We start from the raw sequence: 25346 nt of genomic DNA, 5'->3' as shown, positions 1-25346 counted from the left end.
AACTTTTTATGACCATCTGACATTTTCTGTTTTTTTTTTTAGCATTTATCTTCCCTTAACTAGAATGTACGCTCTATGAGGTCAGGGACTTTAGTTTAATTACACTGTCTTCATTGCCTAGAACCCTGGCACTCATTAAATATTTGTTGAATGAAAAATGAATCTACATTGATCCACTTTTACCTAAATTTGAATTATCTTAAAGTTCTAACCTGCCTTCATGCTATGGCATGTATAAAGTGTCAGCTTCTTTTGATTAGAATACCTAATGATGGAATATTTCTTCTACTTCTTATAGAGACATAGACCATGCAATATATGAGCAATTCTACCATTTACTTAGCTGTCTGACTTGGGCCAAGTTTTTTTTAACCTCCCTGTTTCCTCATCTGTAAAATAGGGGTAATAATAGTCCCAGCCTCATGGAGCCTGGCACAAGGTAGGCACTGTATAAGGTTGGTACAATGTGTATTGCATAATATTTTTTATCACCTACTTGTTATTGGAGTATATGGCACAGGGAAAATGGAATTGAAAGCTGGAGCAATCTTATATTATGGAGAAGTTGCAAAATCTTTGAAAACTTTTTTCAAAGGGACAAAGCGCATAAAGCAAATGAAATAGGTGATTTTTTTTCATTGAATGCATCATAACATTATATCCTTAAAACACTGTCTTACAAAGTGCTCTCTGAAAAATACTGTTCTTTATTTCAGGGTTTACGAAAAAGTACATAAAACTAGTGGGCATACATCTTAACTCTCTGAGAGTCTTATAAGTACCATCCTAGATGCATGGAGAGAAGATAATTCATTACTTACACTAGGTCATGCCTTAGGTCGTTAAGACTTAAGTATCTCATGGAACCCCAGTTGAGAAAGAACAAAAATATAACATCTTGACTAAGGTGGCTAGTGCTTCTCTGATCTTAACTATTATTTCTCTAGCCTCAGGTGAGCCTTCTTTGAATGTGATTTCATCAGTCTCCTCTAAGCTTACCCAGAATATAGAATTTTTAATATTTTATATAGCCAGCACTTATAAACTACCTGCTTCATGCTAGGTAGTATAGTTAGGTGCTAGGAGTAAAACTGATCAAGTGGGGTAAGTTCCAAATTCACAGAGCGCACAGTCCTAACAGGCTGTCATGCCTCAGTTGTTTATTTGTGACAATGTTTCCCACAGACTTTTAATTGTGGAATGATAGGATGTGGTGCTCTGGAATGGTGTCCCAGGGTTTTGGAGAACTGAGAGTAACCTGGGAAAGCAGGTTACAGTGAGAGAAAGTTATGACCAGGAGTTGTACCAAAACACAGGAAACATGATATATATATTGTTATGGTGCATAAAAATACTTACAATTAAAAGTCCTGAACCTACACTACATCTATTGTTTCACATATTTTCCTTCAATTTAAATCCTGCTCCAAATACAGCTCCTTTCCATTCAGTTTTATGTGACAGAAATTTGATCTGTTTCACTGAAAACCCATTTGAATAGTAATTGTGAGCAATTGTTGAATTTGTAAATGTTACGTAAATTTAGTGGATGACTTTGTGGACAGTTTGACGTTATGGACAGTTATTCTTGATACTGTTTCCCCTCCTTTCCCCTGCCATCCCTGAAACTTTAGGGCTTAATCTGCTTTTAATTAGCCAGAAAAAAATGTTTGATCCTCTTATTCAGTTTTAGATTATTTTAGATGATTTCTAAGTTAAACTCTAAGTTAGAATAGTTTCTGCTTATTGATTTCATGAATATCACTTCTCTATTTCTACTTCTCACCTTCTGCCAGGCCAAAGGAATTGTGGAACTATGATCATCAAACTCCTAAATCATCAGCCTTATCCTTAAAAGACTTAAAAGGGTTCTATCTATGTAGACACTTGTCTGGCTCCTGATTACAGTTTTACCATTCTCAAGTGATACTATTTGTTTCATCACAGTCCACATAATTCAGGGTCAAGATACTATTATGAAATGACTGTAAAAATTACTAATACCTTTGGCTCTCTAATTCCTCTCTCTTTTCGTCATATGGGCCTGACAAAATGCCCACTACCTGCCTGCACTTAGGCAGTTGAATGTAGTGCTTTAAATGTATACCAAAACCCTCAACAGGGCATCAACAATGTCTGGCAGTGCGGCTGCTTCTTCACTTTCCCAATTAAAAATGCGTTTGCTGGCTGGGCGCAGTGGCTCATGTGTGTAATCCCAGCACTTTGGGAGGCCGAGGCAGGTGGATCACTTGAGGCCAGGAGTTCAAGACCAGGCTGGCCAACATGGTGAAACCCCGTTTCTACTAAAAATACAAAAATTAGCTGGGTGTGGTGGCACGTACCTGTAATCTCAGCTACTTGGGAGGCTGAGGCAGGAGAATCGTTTGAGCCCAGGACACGGAGTCTGCAGTGAACCAACATCGCACCACTGCCCTCTGGCCTGGGCAACAGAATGAGACTCCGTCTCAGAAAAAAAAAAAAAAAATTCATTTCCTCCACTCATTGCAAACCTCTCACAGCTCCCACTCCTATCTGTGGAATTCACTTCAAACTTTACTGAGAAATTAAATGCAGCTCTTGTCATCTTTTCACCACCAATTCTACAAACTTGTCTGCATTGGTCCTCTTGTTCTGTCTTCCTTTCATTTGTTATCGAAGACCATTCCCGACAGTCTGATTTCTCTACTTGTGACTCAGATTTCATCTTTCCTGCATCTCTGTCTTCCATATCATTCTTCTCCCCTCGATTGAATTCCCTTCAGCCACAAACATGCTCTATTATCTCCCAGCCCCAATACATCTGCAAATGTATGTAAATAGGAATGACCAAATATGTACAGATATACAATTCCTACCTTTCCTAATGTCTTCTAGCCACTCTTATGTGTTCCTATTCTTATCTAATAAACTTTCTTCACTGAATATTTTTTCCTTCTACCTCAGTGTCTGTTTCTTTCTTTTCAGCCATTTTTGGTTTCTCTTGTAAATGTTTATGATCCCCAGGGCTGAGCCTTCTTGGCCTATACTCTCTTATAGGTCTGCCTCCCAGTATGCTAGTGACACCCAAATATGTCTTCAGCCTCATCTCTCCTCCAGGGTTCTAAACTTGCATAACCAGCTGCCTTCTTGATCATTTAGTAAGCCTCTCTTGTTGGTGACATAATGCTTGATTTCTCTCCCTCATGGCATCACTGTCCACCCGTTGCACACATCAGAATTTCAGAATCAGCCTTAATTCTTAGTTTTTTCTCACTCTTCCTCCATGTCTAATCCAGTAGCCCTATCTCCACTGTTTTCACCTTGGTCCAAGCAATCATCTCTTGCTTAACTATGGTTGCTTAACACAACCATAGTTTCAACTAGTCTTCGTCCCTGCATTCACTCTTGGCCCAAGCAATCATCTCTTGCTTAACTATGGTTGCTTAACACAACCATAGTTTCAACTAGTCTTCCTCCCTGCATTCATTCTTGACCCACCGTAATCCATTCTCCACTAGAGTGATAATTAGAGGTACTATAATATATACTGCTCTAGAGTTATATTGTCTAGAATTTACTAGCTGAGTGGCCTTGAGCAATATACTTAACACTTGTGCCACAATGTGCTCATCTATAAAATGGGATGGTATATTTATCTGTTCTCTGATTGCTATAAAGGAATACCTGAGACTGGGTAGTTTATAAAGAAAAGAGGTTTAATTGGCTCACGGTTCTGCAGGCTCTACAGAAAGCATGATACTGGCATCTGCTCACCTTCTGGGGAGGCCTCAGGAAACTTACAATCATGGCAGAAGGCAAAGCAGGAGCAGGTGCGTCTTACATGGCAGGAGCAAGGGGTAGGGGGAGGTGCTACACACTTGTAAACAATCAGATCTTTTGAGAACTCACTCATCAAAAGGACAGCATCAAGAGGATGGTGCTAAACCATTCATGAAAGATCCACCCCCATGATCTAGTCACCTCCAACCAGGCCCCACCTCCAACATTGGGGATTACAATTTGACATGAGATTGGGTGGGGACACAGATTCAAACCATATCAGAAGTAAATTGTTAGTAAAATATAAATCGGATTATGTCACACATACCTGTTTTTGAAACTTTAGATTCTCATTGCTCTTAGAATAAAATTAAAACTCTACTTACCGTGGCTTTCAGGACCCTTCATAACGTGGCATCTTGCCTCATTTTTCTGATACCCATCTTGTTTCTACTCTCCCCTTGCTTACCATATAGCCACAGTCACTATCTTTAACTTTCTAGTTGGAAACATGGCTTTTTGTGGGGTGTATTTCCTTTTACTTTCTATTGTTTTGGGACCAACTTATTTATGTCAGTTTTGTGTTTGTTTTGTTATATGTAAAAATAGTGTCTTAAAAAATCAGGTTTTTTTTTTAACCTGGTGAATCATTTGTTTTATCTTTATAAATGCTGGGACGAGAGGCCTACTCCTTTTTTCCAATTTTGTGAGAGATTGGTAAAATTCTTAGAAGCGGAATTGCTAGGTCAAAAGATAGAAATGTTTTCAGATGGATGATTCCTATTGAAGTAAATTTTTTGAGAACTTAACATGTCCAGAAAGGTTTTCATTTGCCCTCATGCTTGACTGGTAGTTTGCCTGGATGTAAAATTCCAGATTCACAGTCATTTTTGCCCAGACAGTGAAAACATTATTCTACTATCTTTTAAAAAATAACAGTTTTATTGAGGCATAATTCATATACCATACTATGTGCAATGTAGTGGTTTTTAATATATTCATAGAGTTGTATAGCCATCACCGCAGTACATTGTAGAATATTTTTATCACTCAAAAATGAAACCCCTGGATTTATTAGCAGTCATTCTCTGTTCCCACCAATTTGCCCACCCCCCAGCCTTAAGTCAACAAGTAATCTACTTTCCGTCTTCATTGTCTTTTAATGTTGCTGATGAAAAGTCTGATGCCAAATTAATTCTAGTTATAGGAAGCTTTTAGAGTTTTCCGTTTTGACTTTCTGGAATTTAATTATGTAAACTAGGATTTATGTAGATATGAGTCTTTTAATTCATCCGCCTTAGCCTCACTGAGCCCTTTTACTTAGACCATTGGTGTTTTTAACTCCAAATATTTTTAGCATAATCTTTATTTATTCTATTTTCTTCATTTAGAACTCTTACTAAATGTATTTTGAACTTCCCAAGCGTATTCTTTATATCTCTTCAACCTTTTACTTGTATCACCCATTTCTTTCTTTCTTGCTCTCTCTTTTTTAACCTCTCTACCTTCTGGGACATTTCTTTGTGTTACATATCACTACTATGATCTTTATCAGTACTATTTCTGTTATTTACCCCTTCTCCTCAAGTGTTTTCTTAGTAATAATATTTCAGTTTTCTCCTTGCCCATTTATTCTGTTTGTTCATTGTGATCTTTTTCTTTCCTCCCATTGGATATTCATAGCGTCTTGTGATTCTTGTTTATTGAATAAGGACTAAATTGACAAAAACTTTGCGGTTACATAGGTCTAGGATTCTTTTCTAAATGGGAAATGACTACAAGTGTCATGTATTCATTGACTGGCTTTCCTCCAGGGTGCAGGGATTTTAAGAGGCAGGCTTAAGGCCACCCCAGTTACAAAAGTAAGGACAGCTTTACTATGTTTATTCCTGGAAGGAGCTAGCTTACTTACTTAGTATCCTCCTCCTTCAGTATCTTCCCTCTTTCCGTCTCTCCTTCCCACTTTTCCTTTCTACTTCAAGTATATAGTAAAGTGTAGGGAATAATATAATAACTATGTACCTATTACTCAGTTTTGTTGAATGGTCTTATATATGCTTCAGATTTTTATAAACAAAAAAATTATAGACACAGATATAGCACCTTACAGTCTTACTTTGATACTTTTCTCTGCCCTTTCTGCCTTTTCAGAAGTAACCATTATCCTGAATTTACTGTTTATCATGCCCATGCACATTTCAGATACTTTTGCTGTGGGTGTAGATCCACAAACAATCTAGAACGTTGATTGCATGTTTTTGTGAACCCTGAAAGAACCAACCCTTTAAGGCAGATTCTGAGTGGCTAACAGTCCAAATTCAAAATAGAGCCACGCGATCCTTTGCAGACATGTAGAGATCATATGTGTACTCCGCATTCCTGGAAAACCTACACACCCAGTAACTTTAGGACTTTCATAGCTGTCTGTTCCTATTTATGCCACCTGAATTAACAGCTACCAGAAAATACCATTTGGCCTTTTGGACCTAACAAACACTCTGTGACCTGCCTCAGCCAATCAGAACTGAACAAGTTTGCACCCCTCATTTGTATAGTGGACCAGAGTGGGAACCTGACTGTGAACTTTCTCTGTAAATGACAACCCCTTTTCTTTGTTCTCTCAGAAGGCGCCTTTATTTTCTACCAAGGTACATCTCCACGGTTTGCAAACTGTTTGCTGGAATAAAGCCTGTTTCTTTTTTTAAAAAAGAAAATCTTTTTCTGTAGATTGTTGACATTTTAAAAGTTGTATATATCCTGAAACTTGCTTTTTCATCAATATTATGTTTTTGAGATGTATTCATGTTGATAAATATAGCGCTAGCTTTTTGTTTTGACTTAATATGTGGTATTTTGTTATACAGATATACCAGTTTGCCATTTTTTCTCTCTTAGGGAACATTTGAGTTGGTTCTAGTTTTTTTGCTATTATAAACATTGCTGCAGTGAAAATGTCTTGTACATATGTGAATATAAGTAGCTACATGATAGGATATGCTCATCCTTAGCTTTACTCTAGATATTGCCAGTTTACTTTCAAATATTTATATTATACCACATGTAGAATATGATAGTGTTTGTTGCTACATGTACATGATTACCAACTCTTGTATTATTAGGCCCAATTTTTTTGCAGTCTCACTGATTTTTCATATGTATGTATGTATTTTTTGAGACAAGGTCTTGCTCTGTTGCCCAGGTGGGAGTGCAATAATGCATTCCTGTCTTATTGTAGCCTCAAACTTCTGGGCTCAGGCAATCCTCCCACCTCAGCCTCTCAGCCTCTGTTAGCTGGGAGTACAAGTATGTGGTACCACATCCAACTAATTTTCTTTTTTTTTTTTTTTTTCCTAGAGATGGGGTCTTGCTATGTTGCACAGGTGCTGGGATTACAGGGATGAGCCATTGTACCAGGCCTGGTTTTTCATTGCATTTCTTTGATTACTAATGAGGTCATTTATTTTATGTGTTTATTAGATATTCGAATTCCCTATAGTGAATTACCTATTCATAAGTCTTTTGCCCATTTTCTTTTGGATTAGTTGACCTTTTCCAAAAGGATGGCCACTTACCCTGGAAATATTTATTATATAGTCCATTCTGTTCCCCACTAAATTATAATGCCAATGTGAACCATATGCTGTGTAAATAAATACCTGTGCCTCTGTTTCTGAGCCCTCTATTCTGTCACTTTGGGCTTTCTATCTGTATGCTAGTATCATTTCTCTATAAGTCTTGTTTTCCTGGTAACACCAGTCTTACCCTCCTTATTATTCAAAATAGCCAAAGGCTACTATTATACAGTGCTTCCATAAAAATTTTAGAATCAGGCTGGGCGCAGTGGCTTACGCCTGTAATCCCAGCACTTTGGGAGGCTGAAGCGGACGGATCACGAGGTCAAGAGATCAAGACCATCCTGGCCAATATGGTGAAATCCTGTCTCTACTAAAAATACAGAAAATTAGCTGGGCATGGTGGTGTGCACCTGTAGTCCCAGCTACTTGGGAGGCTGAGGCAGGAGAATCACTTGAACCCAGGAGGGGGAGGTTGCAGTGAGCCGAGATCATGCTACTGCACTCAAGCCTGGGGACAAAGTGAGACTCCATCTCAAAAAAAAAAAAAAAAATTTACAATCAGTTTTTCAAGTTCCATGGGGGAAAAATTATTTTTGGAATTTTGTTTATTGCACTACACTGAATTTATTTGTGGAAAATTGACATCATTATAATATTGAATCTTCCCATAAAAGGATATTTATGTAGGTCTTTGTCAAGTGAAGGGGAACACATCTGCATGCACACATACATGTCATTTGGTGTAATGTGAAATAAGGTTTAGTGGAGAAAAATAAAGAAGTATTAAGGCACACACAATTCCCTAAGGTCTGTTATCCCCATATAGATGTGTGCGTTGGCCAGACACATCTAGAACTATGTACTGTGGAAAGGCCTCCTGTGTAATAATTGGAGCTTTGAGGTTGGTGAAATGGTCTTACTAGGGAAAGCCATCAGTACTCTGTGGCTGATCAGCCTTTTCTTGCATTAAACAAACTCAGACCTCCTGAGCCAACTTTTTGATAAGCTACCAAAACAGGGGTGGAAACCTCTAGAGTCATCTGACTCTGTCTCTCTTCTTAGTAGTCTTCTGTGCACCTGCACATTATTTTGTTGTTTCTGTCACAAAAGTCTTGGGAATCTTTTGTTAGACTTTTCTTCTAGATTCTTTATAGTGTTACTATCATGAGAAGCATCTTTTTTTAATTGGCTCTGGCTAATGTGTTAGAACACCATGTAATTTTATGTCCTTGATTTTATATCCAACAAACCTTGCTAAACTCTTCTGTTTGTTTTTATAGTTAATAGGTATTAGCCCTGATGGTTTGTAGATTCTCTTGGGTTTTTCTGTAGATAGCATGTTTCCTACAAATAAGTTTTTTGTCTCTATAATTCTAATTCTTATGCCTCTTTATATAAATATGTATTTATATAAACACTTACCAAGATTCAATGATTGTTAACATTTTACTGTGTGTATATCTCCTAAGAAAAAGGAAATTATTTCATTTAACCAAAATATCATATGTAGGAAGGTTAAAATTCTATCATCTTACATCTGATATGTGTTCAGATTTCCATGGTTGTCCCAAGAATGTCTCTTGCAGCTATCTTCCATCCCTAAACTAAGATCCACTCTGCATGCACTGAATTATTTGTTGTCTTTTAGTAGTAGTTATCTTTTAGTCTTAAACTGACCACCTACTGTTTTGTTCTCCCATGAAATGATTTATTAAAGAATCCAGGACAGTTGTCTTAGAATGTCCCACATTTTGGATTAGTCCAATTGCCAAGGCTTTGACTTTCAAAGAGAAGAAAAATGTCTTAGAGAATGTTCCACAATCTATATTTGATTATTTCAGTGTAGCAGTCTTAGCGTATTTCTCTATTCCCTGTGTTTCTTCTAAACCAGAAGTTAAGTATGAAGGCTTGATTAGATTCAGTTTAAATGTTTTGCATGTATACTTCATGGGTGATGTCTCATGTTGTATCACATCAAGAGGCATATGTTGGGTTGTTCCACTATTAATGATTCTAAGCCACTTGAAGGTATGTTTTCCCCTTCATCTTTAATATGTGGCAAAATACTTTGGCACTATGTAAGTATCCTGTTCTCCATCAGCTTTTCTCCTAATGATTTTTAGCATCCTTTGATCCTTTCCTGAACCAATTATTTTATATTAGCTGGCATTCTTTTGTAAAGAAGCATTTCCCCATATCAAGTGGGAATAACTAATTTTTCCTAAAAAGGCGGGATACATGCATAATTTTTTTCATTTAAAGTTCAGTTTTCTAAGGGTGTAATAGTCACCTACAGTGTGAGCAACTGCTCTCCCACCCTTTTAATTTTTATGGAATTTTGAAGGTTTTTTGTTTATTTGTTTGTTTTTGCATACCATCTGTTATAGTCAATTACAGTACTTATTCTTTTTGCTGAAAATCTCCAAATTTGGTCAGTAGGAGTCCCTTCAAGCTGGCCTCTGATGTTGTTCTGATATCTGGCACAAGAAGTTCCTAGATCTCTCTTCTTGAATAATAATAGATAGGTTTGAAATGCTGTAATGCTGGCCCTTTCCCCCATTAATGTAGTCATTGTGTTGTTGTTACTTTATGTAATCTAATATGCTTATTTTGTTAAGACCTAATATGCTTATTAATAAGCTCATTAGTAAAACCTAAATGCTTATTTAGGTTTACTTTCATGTATATTAGTCTCTAGATTCTCCATCTGTGTTCATTTTCTATGGCTGCAATAATAAATAACAACAAACTTGGTCACTTACAACACCACAAATGTGGTGTACTCTCTTACATTTCTGGAGGTCAGAAATCCAGAATGAGTTTGTTTTACTGGGCAAAAATCAAGGTATCAGCAAGACTTTGCTCTCTCTAGAGACAATAAGGAAAAATCTGATTTCTTGCCTTTTCCAGCTCCTAGAGCTGCACTGCTTGTATTTCTTGGCTCATGGCCGCCTCCTCCATCTTCAAGGTCAGCAGTGTAGCATCTTCAGATCTTTCTCTGCTGAGTTTTTATATCACCTAATCATCTATAGTAAAATTCCCTTTTATTTCCCTCTTATAAGTATGCTTGTCGATTACATTTAGGGCTTACCCAGATATCCAGAATAATCTCCCTGTTTCACAATACTTAATCACATCTGCAAAGTTCCTTTTGCCACATAGGATAACATTTACAGGTTCTTCTGGGTCTTGGTATATGTTTAGTTATCTTGGTGGGGGGCCACTATTCAGCCCTCTCATGCCACTCTTTCTTTGATATTACTTCTTGATTCAGTTTCCTTTTTCTAGGTTGTCAGTTATTTTCTTCTTGCACCTTAACATCAGTTCATTATCTTCTTGCTTCTTTTACTGATGTTGAGAAGTATGCCATCAGTCTGACTTGTCTTTACTTTCTGGTTGACTTTAAGAACTGAACTTTTTTATTTTCACCTGTTTTGGAAAATTTATGGCCAGCTTCTGTTCAAATATCTCCCCATTCCCTGTTTACCTCCCAGATTAACTCATTCTGTGCTTCGTGTCTTTCATATTTTCCATTCATTTATCTCTGCCTTTTGGCTAATTTTCTCAGAATCACCTTCTAGTCCTTTAATTCTCTCTTCAGCAGTAATCTGTTTTACGTTACCTGAGGTTTTAATTTGATGACTGTATGATTCAAAACTCAGGTCTTTATAGTTTCCTCATGCTTCTTCTTTATATGTGTTGTCTTTAGGTTTGCTGTTCTTCCAGAGTTATCTCAGTAGAAATTTACTTTTGTGTTTTGGTCTGCAATTTATTAGCTTTGATTTCTTTGTCAAACTGATTATATTCGTTTTCTATTTTTCAGGAATGTTCTGAATTTTTCCAACTAAATGGTTGATGGTCCTGGCCTTCTTGCTTTCAGTACTGTGATTCTTTCAACCATTTTCTTGAAATTTTAAGACCACTTCTGTCTCTCCCTTCCCTCCCTCTGTTCCTCCCCCAACCCCACCTTTCGTAACAATTATTTGTTTCTTGGAATCTCTTAGGCTAGTCGTGTAGTTTTCCCCTTTGACCTATTAAGTATTATGTTACTGGATTCCTAATTAATGATTATTCTTGCTTTTAATATATATATTTATATATACTATTATATATGTTTATATATCATATATATTAATTTAAGAGTTTGATGCCTTTCTTCACAGTTTGGATTATTTTATGTTTTGTTTGTTTGTTTGTTTAGAGATAGTCTTGCTCTGTTGCCCAAGCTGGAGTATAGTGGCGTGATCTCAGCTCACTGCACCCTCCACCTCCCAAGTTCAAGAGATTCTCCTGCCTCAGCCTCCCAAGTAGCTGGGACTACAGGCACGCACCCACACCTAGCTCATTTTTGTACTTTTAGTAGAGAAAGGGTTTTGCCTTGTTGGCCAGGCTGGTCTCAAACTCCTGGCCTCAGGTTATCCACCTGCCTCGGCCTCCCAAAGTGCTGGGATTACAGGAATGAGCCATTGCACCTGGCCTATTTTTTTTTTATGTTATCTTTGTTGAGTTTTGACATCTAGGTTTTGCTAGCTTCTTAAAGTAATTTAGAAGATATATAAGTATATATATGATCCCCCCCTATAAAATCACCTGTTACTAATTGATATTTTAATTACATTTTCTTTAAGGGATGAGGGGAGCCAATGGCTGTAGTTTTTTTTTGTGCCATAGCTCCCCTTCATGTCCTTCCATAGCAGTTTGTCTGCATTTATATTTTAACATGGGCATCTTCTAGGATTTTTTAAAAAAAATTCTCAGTCTTTTTTTTGGAGAAGGAGTTTTGCCATTTGTAAAGTCACTAAAAATGATCAGTTATTTACTAAGCTTGCTTGGCTGTAATAGCTGTGGTCTACTGAAGAGATTAAAACAGGAGAGGAGATCTTTTAGTAACTTTCTTGAAGTTTTTAGTTTTGTTTTTAATTTTTTCATCTCCCTTTTAGGATTGTGGTAACAGGTTTTTCTTTTTTTGCCAAGAAGATGTTTTAACTATGTACCTACTGTTAGCTTTTCAGTATCTTATTCTACTTTTTAATATATCTCTATTTTATAAGAGTCATCAAAGTTCTTTCTCTGACTCTTCTGGAGATTCTGAAAGACTTTCTCTCCCAAACACATTCTTTAAAATTCCAACAAGGGTCATTGTGACTTTTGTTTATTCTTCAGATATAAAATTACTCTTCTTTGGGGAGATAAAAAACCTGACTTCCAGACACTTATGGTCTGGCCCCACTATACCTAGCCAATATTATCATTTTCTTTTACTTTTTTTTTGAGACGAAGTCTTGCTCTTGTCACCCAGGCTGGAGTGCAGTGGCGCAGTCTCGGCTCACTGCAACCTCCACCTCCCGGGTTCCAGTGATTCTCCTGCCTCAGCCTCCTGGGTAGTTGGGATTACAGGCACACGCCACCAAGCCCGGCTAATTTTTGTATTTTTAGTAGAGACAGGGTTTCACCGTGTTGGCCAGCTGGTCTCGAACTCCTGACCTCAAGTGATCCACCCGCCTCGTCCTCCCAAAGTGCTGGGATTACAGGTGTGAGCCACCACTCCCAGCCCAATCTTAACCGTTTTTTATACCCCAGCAAGAAAATTTTATTCTAATCAGCTCATTCTCTTCATTTCTCATCTCTGATTATTTTCCCCCACTTTCTCTCTCCCATCCTTTGAGAGAAATAGTTCTTTATGCTAACTGCATATGAGTTTTTATGGAACATTGAAAAAAAAAAGGGAGCATGGGTAATATTGTCCTGAATTTACTGGACCTAAGAAAGAATCACTGAACTAGGATGACCTGTTTTCTTTCCTACCCTATTCTGAAACCAGCTTAAATCTTCAGCTTTAATTGCATACCTATTATGACTAAGACACCAAAATAAATCATGAGGGGACAAAAAAAGAAAATGTTTCTGATCTTAAAGTAGCTAATAGACATGGAAAACATAATCAACTTTATGTTATCAAATTATGACTTAGAAAACAGTTTTGCACAGTTGATCAGTGAACACATCATAGAGGGATGCTCTAAGGAAAGATCCATCCTGGACAATGTGGCAAAATCCCATCTCTACTAAAAATACAAAAATTAGCCAGGTGTGCTGCTGCGTGCCTGTAGTCCCAACTACTTGGAAGTCTGGGGTGGGAGGACTGATGCCAGGGAGGCTGAGGCTGCAGTAAACCAAGATTGTGCCACTGCACTCCAGCCTGGGAGACGGAGACCCTGTTTTAAAAATAAATAAAGTATTCATTTTTTTTAAACAAATACATGTTTGCTTATTGTATGCTAGGCACTGTTCTAGGCTCTGGGGATAAATCAGAAAAAATAAGACAAAAACCCATGCCCTCCTGGACTTTATTCTGTTGGGGAGTGGGAAGACACACACCAATAACAAAATGAACACGTAAAATATATATAGTAAGGTGGTCACATATGCTACGGAACAAATAAAATTAACAAAGGGTATAGAAGCTGACTCTGTGCCTTTAAGGAATGGGAGGGATAGAGCCTTTCTAAATGAGAAGGTAAGAGAATGCTTCATTGATAAGGTGACATTGGGATAAAGAGATGAATGAACTTGGTAAGACAGCAAACTATAGAAATCTTAGGGGAAGAGCATTCCAGGCAGAAGGAATAGTAAATTCACAAGTCCTGCACTGGGAGTATACTTGGCACGTTCAGTTAGGCCAAGTGTGATTGGAGAGGGATGAGTGATGGGAGAACAATAAGAAATGAAGCTAGACAAATAGCAGAGGGCCAGGTCATGGCTTTGGTGATTTTTAGTGGGGAAGCCAGTGGAGGGTTTTGAGCAAGAGAATGACATGTGATCTGCAGTTATAGTTTTGTTTTTGAGATGGGGTTCACTCTGTTGCCTAGGTTGGGGTGGCGCGATCACAGCTCATTGCAGCCTCAACTTCCCAGGCTCAAGCAATCCTCCCACCTCAGCCTCTGGAACCACAGGCACACACCACCACGTCTGGCTATTTTTTTTTTTTTTTTTTTGTAGAGACAGGGTCCTACTATGTTGCGATCCTCCCATCTCAGCCTCCCAAAGTGCTGGGATTACAGGCGTGAGCCACCATGCACGGCCTGCAGTTATAGTTTTTGAAGAATAGCTACTGTGCCATTCTAGGCATGAAATAGGAGAGGCCATTTCAGAAACTCTTGTTAATAAACTAACAGAGAAATGAAGGTGGCTTAGACCAGGGTGGTAAAGGTAGAGAAGGTGACTAATATCTACATATATTTTGATTTGGAGATGGATTGAAATGGATTGTCAGATGTGAGAAAAGAGTCAAGGATGATGCTGAAGTTTTTGGTTTACTCGAAGAATGGAGCTTATTTTCTGAGGTAAAGAGACTAGGAAAAACAAGTTTTGTGGGGGTGATGGGGGAGATCAGAAGTTAGTCTTTGAACATGTTAAGTTTGAAATGCCTGTTAGGTATACTAGTAGAATATTCAGCAGGCAGTTAGGAATCTGGTGTTGAGAGGAAAAGGTAGAGTTGGATTTTAAATTTTGGGCTTCATCAGTTCATAGTTGGCATATAGAGATACAAGATTGGATGAGATCACCTAGGGAGTAAGTGTAGCTTGACAAAAGAAGCCATCTGACACTTTTTGGAGATATGAAAATTTAGCAAAGGCATCATGAAAGAAAACGTTGAAATACCTGACTGGAAAAACAATTTGGAACCTCTATCATTGCTTCTCAGACTTTAATATGCATATGAATCATTTTGTTAAAGTTCAGTAGATCTGAGATGGAGCTTGAGCTTCTGCTGTGTGTTTTGTTTGTTTGTTTGTTTTTTGGTTTTTTTTTTTTTTTGGCAGGTTGTGGGGCGGCGGTAGAAACTGAGTCTCACTATGTTGCCCAGGCCGGAGTGTAGTGGTGCACTCACGGCTCACCGCAGCCTCAACCTCCTGGGCTCAGGTAATCCTCCCACATCAGCCTTCTGAGTACCTGGGACTACAGGCATGCACCACCATGCCCGGCTAATTTTTGTATTTTTTATGGAGATGGGGTTTTGCTATGTTGCCCAGGCTGGTTGTGAACTCCTGGGCTCAAGCAATCCACCTGCCTCGGCCTCCCAGAGTGTTGGGATTACAGATGTGAGCCACTATGCTAGGCCAGCTTCTGCTGTTCTCACAGTCTTTCAGAAGATGCTGCTGCTTCTGGTCTGTGGACCCACATTTTGAGTAGCAAGACTTTATATGACAAGAGTCATGAAAAACAATTGAAAGACCTTAACATTTGTAGAAGAATAAAGATTAATATCCAGAATAAAGACTATCTATAAATGAATATGGAAAAAACAAACAACTCAATAGAATAAAAGGGAGTGCAGTATAGGGAATTTTCCAAAATCTCAAATGGCCAGTAAGCATAAAAAGTGCTCAACTTTGTAAGAAATACAAATTAAAACATGATTGCCTTTTCCGTTTCAGACTGGCAAAAGTTTAGAAGTGTGATTGTGCTGGGTGTTGGTGAGATTGTGGGGAAAAGAGTGGACTTATACCCTGCAGATAGGGACTTGACTTGATACATTTCTTCTTTTGGAAGACCATTTGGCGTATTTATTAAATTTTAAAATAGGTATATCCTTCAATCCTGGAATCCTATACCTAGATACCAAAAAATAAAACTTGCACTTTTACTCTGAAAAGCAGTTCAGAACTATTTGTTGGAGTATTGTTTGATGTTGAGGAAATGGAATAATCTAAATGTCCTTTAGTAAGGAAATTATTAAATAAACCAAGAGATTTGGAACTCTTTTTTTCATTTATTTCCCTGTACATTTAAAAATTGATATCTGACATTTTTTCATTATAACTTTGAATAGTTTAAAAGGCCATAATTTCTACTGTGTGTTATATTTATGTTAAATACATTTTTTGGACAAGCCTTAAAGCTGCAGATTTAGATCATTCAACTTAGAAATAGAATCTTCCGTATAACCTAATAGCCAGTTCTCACTATCAAACCAGACAAATTGGACTGTTTTTCTTTTTTATTAAGAAAAAAAAACCTGATTACTTATTTATCTTAAAACAGATATACTAATATGTGCCTTTTAATAACCACTAAACTTCTGGATTCTAGTCTGGCTGGCTGGATAGATGGGTAAGGCTTGGAGCCTTGCCACAAATTTGTTTCATTGATAAAATATGGTCCTGCTCTTAATTTTTCCCCCTTTTCTCTCAAGGAATTTCCCTATTTAATTGTCTATTTGTTAGGTACTTTGGAATTTATACGTCTCAGAATGGTGCATCTTAGTAGTATTTGAGGTGGAAAAGAACTTTGCCTTTCTTTTATAAAGTGGAAAATAATTATTTTAAAAGAGGAAGTAGACAAGGAGAACCAGTTCTTAAGCAGATCAATCAGAGAGCATACAGATAAAACTTGAGGATCTGGAAATTCTCTTAAAATTGTCTATGCCCACCTAACCCCTGGATACCACTGAAGTTTAGAGACTGTTGAAATAAGCAGTGCAATGCTATGAAATGAAAACTATATAACCATTAGGGAGTAAAATATATGCATATTGACGTGGAGAGGCTTCTGAGACATTACTCCATGAAAAAAGCAAGTGTTAAAAGTATTTTATATATAGTATTTAATTATATTTGTACATTTCATATATGTATGTCTTAATGTTTTTTCCATGAGTAAAAGGGAGACATGGAAGGCTGCTTACCAAACCATAAACAGAACTTAACCTTTTTGAAAGGGGGCCTGGGAATGTGAGGAAGATGAAGAGAGATTTCATGGTTTATTCTGAATATTCATGTATTATTTGAATCTTTTATAGTTGAGAATACGTTGTGTTACTAGTGTAGAAAAAAATTTAAAGATGTTTCATAATAAAAGAGAAAAACCACTGTACTAAATGATCTCTAAGCTCAAAATTTGAGGAACACTGGCAGTTACTGTGATGTAGTTGTCTATGTTAAAATATTTCTAATTCATATCCTAAGTGATTTTTATTTAAATTCTTTTGAAATATTTTTTAGGTGTGGAATATCAAACAAATGATTAAGTTGACACAGGAACATATAGAGGCCCTATTGGACAAATTTGGTGGGGAGCATAATCCACCATCAATATATCTGGAGGTAAGCTTTTGAGTATCATATCTAGTAATTTTGAAAAGAAAAAAATGAACTTATAAAAACATTTGTACTGATAATCTTGATTATTTTAGGAGGTGGGATTAGGAATAGATTTGGGAAGAGAGAATTAGCTTTGCCTGTATTGTACTTCTTAATCTTGTTTTGTGTCACTTGTTATAATAAACATGTGTTTTATAATTTAGAAAACATCAGAACTAAGGGGGAAGTGATATAAATTTCAAGGTATTACTCTGAATTAAATTTTTATTTTTATTTTTATTTTATTTATTTTTTTTTGAGACGGAGTCTCGCTCTGTCGCCCAGGCTGGAGTGCAGTGACACAATCTCAGCTCACTACAACCTCCACCTCCCAGCTTCAGACGATTGTCCTGCCTCAGCCTCCTGAGCAGCTGGGACTACAGGCGCACATTACCACGTCCACCTAATTTTTTCTATTTTTAGTAGAGATGGGGTTTCACCATATTGGCCAGGCTGGTCTCGAACTGACTTTGTGATCCACCCACTCGGCCTCCCAAAGTGCTAGGATTACAGGTGTGAGCCACTGTGCCCAGCCAATTTTTTTTTTTTTTTTTTTTTTTAAAGAGAAAGCACACAGTTTTGGAGCTCAGCAAACTAGTTACCATATTGGAAAATGGGGTAATTTTTTAAAATATTTTTTCCAGAATGAGTTTCCCCAAAATTGGTTTCTGCTTCCTTATAGGTAAAATTTGTAATTTTTAAATAGCTCAACATTGTTTAGCTTTACTGTTTAATAATGCCTTGAGGTTTGTGTCAAGCCTTGAGCATAATTGTAAATTTATATTCATTAATCCTATGAGTTAGTAGGTGCTGTTATAATCACAGATGAGCTTTCTTAGCATTAGTTTTCTTAAGTAGTCAGTCAGACTCCACAGCCAACAAGGTGTTACAGAATCTAGGTGGTAAGGCTCTACAGCCCACACTGCTCACTACTACCCTACACACCCTTTCTTTATAAAAGCTGGCTCAGCTGTCATCACTAGTGAGGCAAGGAGATGGAGAACTCTAAATTAGAAATGATCAGGTTGCCATTTGGCTTCAAATACCAGAGATTTTTAAGCACAGATTGAAAGACTTCTGAACTAAATTTGTAACTTAGTAATTTAATTACTTTTTGAAGGGCAAGTTAAGTCTTAAGGATTTTATGAGAAAGTTAAGTTTATATTTCTGAAGTAAACTTGGAAGTTTGGAAATAACAGCTAATATGCTGTTTTCTTTCTCCTCTTCTTCATGTGGCTCATCCCAGATCACACTCCTATCAAAGCTAGGACTAGAATTCTTATTTCTCATTACTTGTTAGTGTACTTCCTAATAGCCTGTGCTATCTTCTATACATATATTATTAGGAGGCTGATCAAAGGTGTCATAAGGAAGCAAGTACTGCTAATGAGAATGGCAATTTTTTATTAATCAGAATTAGACAATATAACCAGCAGTTTTTCTTCCAACCATTTCTATGTCTTGGAGACTTTGAACCCATGCTGAGATGTAATTCATTTGCATCAATAGCTATGTCCCCACTATAGCAGTGATTCACTGCCCCCTCCTCACATAACTCTTCAGGCTTTTTACTATTTGAAGACTGATCACTAACAACAAACCTTAGAGCTTCTTGTTCTGCGCCCAGTACTGTGTTAAATGTATTTTATTGCTTAACTCATTTCTTATAGTTACTTTGAGCAAGATACTAGGTACTGGATATTTTTGTTATTCCCATTTTACAAGTGAAAAAACAGAGAGAGGTTAAGTAACTTAACTAAGGTGACACTGCTAGTTAGGAAAGAAGGCAGATATCTAAGTCAGAAATCTGTGTTCTTGATCTCTATCTTATTCTACCTTTATCATGACATTGTCTCGCTCTTTCCCCACCCTCACCCCCCAGACAGCTTTTCTTATTTGGGCTAAATATTTCTATTCCCTTCAGCCATTCTTAGTAACATAATTTATGGACCTTTTATTAGATACAGTCTTTTTGGTTGGTTCTTTTAGAATTAGACACACAAAATTGAATTACTTATTAAAATTAAATCTGAGTAGGACAGCATACATCAGACCATAACTCACAGGTTATATTATTAGCTTGTGGTAAAACAGATTCTTATCTTGGGGACTTGTGGTATACAATGTGTGTGTATTATGTGTATGTAGTATGCAAAGGTATGCATATACACAGGTACATACACACACACTGAAGGCAGCAGTATAATATAATGATTACGATGAGCCATGGAGTCATACAGACTCCATGTTTGAATCCCAACTCTGGCTTAGTTTCTGTACTCAAGATATCCAGCCTTCTTATACCCCACCTCATTAGTAAAGTGGGAATAATATCACATCTTGGGTAAATTAAGGATTAATTGAGTTTATAATTATGAAATAACATAGTTCCTGATTCAAATATTAAGAATTCTATAAATAGTTGATTTATCTTGTACTGTTCTAGGCCTTGGGGAATAGCAATTGTCTGTCTTTTTTTTTTTTCTCCCTGAGATGGAGTCTTGCTGTCTCCCGGGCTGGAGTACAGTGGCACGATCTTGGCTCACTGCAACCTCCACCTCCCGGGTTCAAGCAATTTTCCTACCTCAGCCTCCCAAGTAGCTGGGATTACAGGCATGCACCACCATACCCAGCTAATTTTTGTATTTTTAGTAGAGACAGGGTTTCAGCATATTGGCCAGTCTGGTCTCAAACTCCTGACCTCAGGTGATCTGCCCCCCTTGGCCTCTCACAGTGCTGGGATTACAGGCGTGAGCCATCGTGCCTGGCCGGGAATAGCAATTTTTTAAAAAATGGCCAACAATCTCCGCCTTTTTAAGCTTATGTTTTAATGAGGGGATGGATATATAGACAATGAACATATAAATGAGTTTTAGAACATTGCACTTATCACCATTTTATTTTTTTATTTTTTGTTGAGATGGAGTCTCGCTCTGTTGCCCAGTCTGGCATGCAGTAGCACGATCTCAGCTCACTGCAGCCTCGTCTCCTGGGTTCAAGTGATTCTCCTGCATCAGCCTCTCAAGTAGCTGGGATTACAGGTGTGCGCTATGACTCCCGACTAATTTTTGTATTTTTAGTGGAGACAGGTTTCACCATGTTGGCCAGGCTTGTCTCAAACTCCTGACCTGAAGTCATCCACCTGCCTCGGCCTCCCTAAGTGCTAGGATTGTAGGCGTGAGCCACCGTGCCTGGCCATCACCATTTTATATACTATGAATGGACTCTAACCAGCCCAAGAGAAAAGACCTGTACATACTGATATTTAAAGGCGCATCAGTGAAGAGCTAGATCTACTGATTACTCACTGAGACCCACCGTTCTGCAGGTTTCTCATCTGCCATTTAAGATTCCTTAACACTTTTTTTTTTTATTGGGGTAAAATATGCCTAACAAAATTTACCATTTTAACCATTTTTAAGTATATGGTTCTGTGGCATTAAGTCCATTCATGTTTTTGTGTATCCTTCACCACCATCCATTTCTAGAAATTTTATCATCCAAAACTGAAACTCTCTAGCCTTTAAACACTAAATCTCTATTTCCTTCTTTCTCTAGTTCGTAGCAACCACCGTTCTACTTTCTGTCTCTATGATCTATGAATTGGACTACTCTAGGAACTTCATGTTAATGGAATCATATAATATTTGTCCTTTTGTGACTGGCTTATTTCATTTAGCTTAATGTCTTTGAGGTTTATCCATGTTGCAACAAGGATAATGCATATATCAAAATTTTTTTCCTTTTTAAGACTGAATAATAATCCATTCATTGTATGTATTTACCATATTTTGATTATCCATTCATCCATCAGTGGACACTTGGGTTGCTTCTACGTTTTGGCTATTATCAATAATGCTGGGAACATGGGTGTACGAGTATCTGAGTTCCTTTTACTTCTTTGGGGTATATACCAGGAGTAGAATTGCAGGATCACATGGTGATTTTATGATTATTTTTTCTGGAGTTGCCACACCTTTTTCTGTAGCACCTGCCCTGTTTTATATTCCTACTGGCATCGCATGGGGTTCTAATTTTTTACATCCTTACCAACACTTATTATTTTCGGTTGATTAAAAAAACCATAGCCTAGGCTGAGCGCGGTGGCTCACACCTGTAATGCCAGCACTTTGGGAGGCTAAGGTGGGCGGATCACGAGGTCAGGAGTTTGAGACCAGCCTGACTAACATGATGAAATCCTGTCTCTACTAAAAAATACAAAAATTTCAGGTGTGTGTAGTGGTACGCACCTGTAATCCCAGCAATTCAGGAGGCTGAGGCAGGAGAATCGCTTGAATCCGGGAGAAGAGGTTGCAGTGAGCCGAGATCATGCCACTGCACTCCAACCTGGGGGACAGAATAAGACTCCGTCTCAAACAAAACAAAACAAAACAAAACAAAACAAGGCAAAACAAAAAAAACATAGCCTCATGTGTGTGAAGTGATACCTTATGGTGCTGATTTGCATTTTCCTGATGACTAACAATGTTGAGCCTTTTATTATGTGCTTATTGGCCATTTGTATATCTTTTTTGAGAAATGTCTGATTTAAGTTCTTGGTCCATTTTTTAATTGGATTGTTTGTTTTGTTCTTGTTATTGAGCATAGTTCTTTATATATTCTAGATATCAGTTCTTATTGGATATTTAATTTGCAAATATTTTTCCCATTGTGTGGGTTCCCTTTTTACTCTGCTTATAGTTTTTTAGTCCAAATTATCTATTTTTCTTTTTATTGCTCTTGCCTTTGATATCATATCCAAGAAATCATCACCAAATCCAATGCCATGACATTCTTCTCCCAAATGCTCTTGCATTTGGGTCTTTGATCCATTTTGAGTTAATTTTTATATGATGTAAGGTAAGGGTCCAACTTCGTTCTTTTGCATATGGATACCCAGTTTTCTCAGCATCATTTGTGGAAAAGACTGAATGGCCTTGGCACCCTTGTCGAAAACCATTTGACTATATATGCAAGAGTTTATTTCTGGGCTTTCTATTCCATTGGTCTATATGTCTGTCTTTATGCTGTCATCATACTGTTTTGATTACACTAGCTTTGTGTAGTAAGTTTTGAAATCAGGAAATGTGAGTTCTCCAACTTTGTTCTTTTTCAAAATTGTTTTGGCTATTCAGGATCCCCTGAGATTCCTTTTTTTTTTTTGAGATGGAGTCTCACTTTGTCACCCAGGCTGGAGTGCAGTGGTGTGATCTTGGCTCACTGCAACCCACCTCCCAGGTTCAAGTGATTCTTGTGCCTCAGCCTCCTGAGTAGCTGGGATTACACGCACCTGCCACCATGCCTACCTTTTGTATTTTTAGTGGAGACGGAGTTTCACCATGTTGACCAGGCCAGTCTCGAACTCCTGACCTCAAGTGATCCACCTGCCTTGGCTTCCTGAAGTGGTGGGATTACAGGTGCAAGCCACTGTGCTCGGCCTCCATGTGAATTTTATAAAGGATGTTTCTCTTTCTACAAATAGGTCATCAGGATTTTGATAGGGATTGGATTGAATCTGTAGATTGCTTTGGTTAATACTGATATCTTAAGAATTCTTAACTCTGAAATATGAGTGGACAGTTAAGAATAACCAGATATTTGAAGAAAGCTGTCAACAGGAAAGACAACAGCAGAAATGGTCAACAGAAACTCAGAAACAGTGCAGAAAACACAATAAAACTTAAAAATAACTATAATTAGCATCAGAGATAAGATCTATTAGTCCTGTCTTGCTTTGTAGCAATACTAAAGAAGCAAAAGTTAACAGAGAACAAGAAAGACCTCTTGGAAATTAAAAATACAATAGCCAGAAATTTATTTTTATTTTTATTTTTTTAAATTTTCTTTTTAATTCTCAGCAAGGCAAGTTACGTCTATAGAAGGGTGCGCCCTTACAGATGGAGCAATGGTGAGCGCACACTTGGACAAGGGAGGGGAAGGGGTTCTTATCCCATATGCATGTGGCTCTTGCTGCTGTGTCATTCTCCTGTGGGCTAGGGTTAGACTGCACAGGCTAAACTAATTCCGATTAATAACTAGAATTTTTTTTTCTTTTTTTTTTTTTTATTATACTTTAAGTTTTAGGGTACATGTGCACATTGTGCAGGTTAGTTACATATGTATACATGTGCCATGCTGGTGCGCTGCACCCACTAACTCGTCATCTAGCATTAGGTATATCTCCCAATGCTATCCCTCCCCCCTCCCCCCACCCCACCACAGTCCCCAGAGTGTGATATTCCCCTTCCTGTGTCCATGTGATCTCATTGTTCAGTTCCCACCTATGAGTGAGAATATGCAGTGTTTGGTTTTTTGTTCTTGAGATAGTTTGCTGAGAATGATAATTTCCAGTTTCATCCATGTCCCTACAAAGGACATGAACTCATCATTTTTTATGGCTGCATAGTATTCCATGGTGTATATGTGCCACATTTTCTTAATCCAGTCTATCATTGTTGGACATTTGGGTTGGTTCCAAGTCTTTGCTATTGTGAATAATGCCGCTATAAACATACGTGTGCATGTGTCTTTATAGCAGCATGATTTATAGTCATTTGGGTATATACCCAGTAATGGGATGGCTGGGTCAAATGGTATTTAGAATTTTTTTATTTTTATTATTTATTTATTTTTTTTGAGATGGAGTCTTGCTCTGTCACCCAGGCTGGAGTGCAGTGGTGCGATCTCGGCTCACTTCAAGCTCCACCTCCCAGGTTCACGCCATTCTCCTGCCTCAGCCTCCCGAGTAGCTGGGACTACAGGCGCCCGCCACCACGCCCAGCTAATTTTGTTTTTGTATTTTTAGTAGAGACTGGGTTTCACCGTGTTAGCCAAGATGGTCTTGATCTCCTGACCTCGTGATCCGCCCGCCTCAGCCTCCCAAAGTGCTGGGATTATAGGCATGAGCCACTATGCCCAGCCCAGAAATTTTTAAAAATATATGTATATACAGACATATAGGTATGTACATGTGTATCTATGTATGTGTTGTATATATATAAATAAATGTTGAAAAATAAATATTGGAAGATAAATGTTCTAGAAAGCAGAGTAAAAGAAGAGAGATGGGAAATTTTAGAGGAAACGTGAGAAAAATTAAGGAATAAATCCTGATCCATAAAAATTATAAATGCGTTTAACTGCAAGAAACAGAACCCTTCAAGAATAAGTTTCTGGAACAAATAGGGATTTTCATTTCCTTTCACATAGCAAGAAGCACAGAGGTAAATTATTGTAAGACTAGTTCTACAGCTCAGTTGTCAGATACTTGGTTGAATCGCTATAGTCCCTTTAGCTTTTCTGTCAAGACCACAGCAGATTTTTAAGATCTTTCCCTCATACAACTCCTCAAAGCAGAAAGCAGAGAACAGAGAAGTTCTCTTGTATACTAAGCTCTTGCTGGGAAGAAAATCTTTCTCAAAAATCCTCTATAACTCTTCCTTTTATATCTCATTGACTAGAATGAGGTCACATATCACCCCTATACCAGTGACTATGCTTACATTTCCTGAAGTAAGAGTCTAATAAGTCAAAAATTTCCAGTGTTCACAGTTTTTCTTCAGATTAGTTTGTATGCTGTCAAGTAGAAGTTGTGCTATGATTATTTTATTCTATAACATTTCGACAGAAACCCCTTTTAAGTTTCTATAGGAAGATAAATCTTCAACTACTTATTCTTGCTTCTTTTCATTGTAGCAAAACAGAGAAATTGGTTACACCACCATCAGAAATCCTCTTGATTTTCTTTTTCCCACGTACTAATTTATTTAAAAGCCATCTTTTCAGTTCTAGATGTTCTCCTACTGGCAGATAACAGTTAACGTTCTATTGATTCCCTTGATGATAACTACAGTGAAATATGAGATACAGT

General features: G+C 37.6%; 1 protein-coding gene across 5 annotated transcripts in view; it reads left to right on the top strand.

Annotated features, from left to right (window-relative positions):
• The window catches only part of BRAF (B-Raf proto-oncogene, serine/threonine kinase), a 212593-nt gene that overhangs the window by 65524 nt on the left and 121723 nt on the right, over positions 1–25346 (top strand). For all 5 annotated transcript variants that reach the window (XM_055346424.2, XM_055346426.2, XM_019031132.4 and 2 more), the window contains exon 2: positions 17339–17440. In XM_055346424.2, coding sequence (XP_055202399.1) covers positions 17339–17440 — 102 coding nt within the window. The remainder of the gene's footprint in view (positions 1–17338; positions 17441–25346) is intronic.

The sequence above is a fragment of the Gorilla gorilla genome, chromosome 6 (assembly GCF_029281585.2).
Source record: "Gorilla gorilla gorilla isolate KB3781 chromosome 6, NHGRI_mGorGor1-v2.1_pri, whole genome shotgun sequence".
NCBI lineage: Eukaryota > Metazoa > Chordata > Mammalia > Primates > Hominidae > Gorilla > Gorilla gorilla.
The sequence above is the reverse complement of the archived record's forward strand: the minus strand, read 5'-3'. Positions and strand labels throughout refer to the sequence as shown.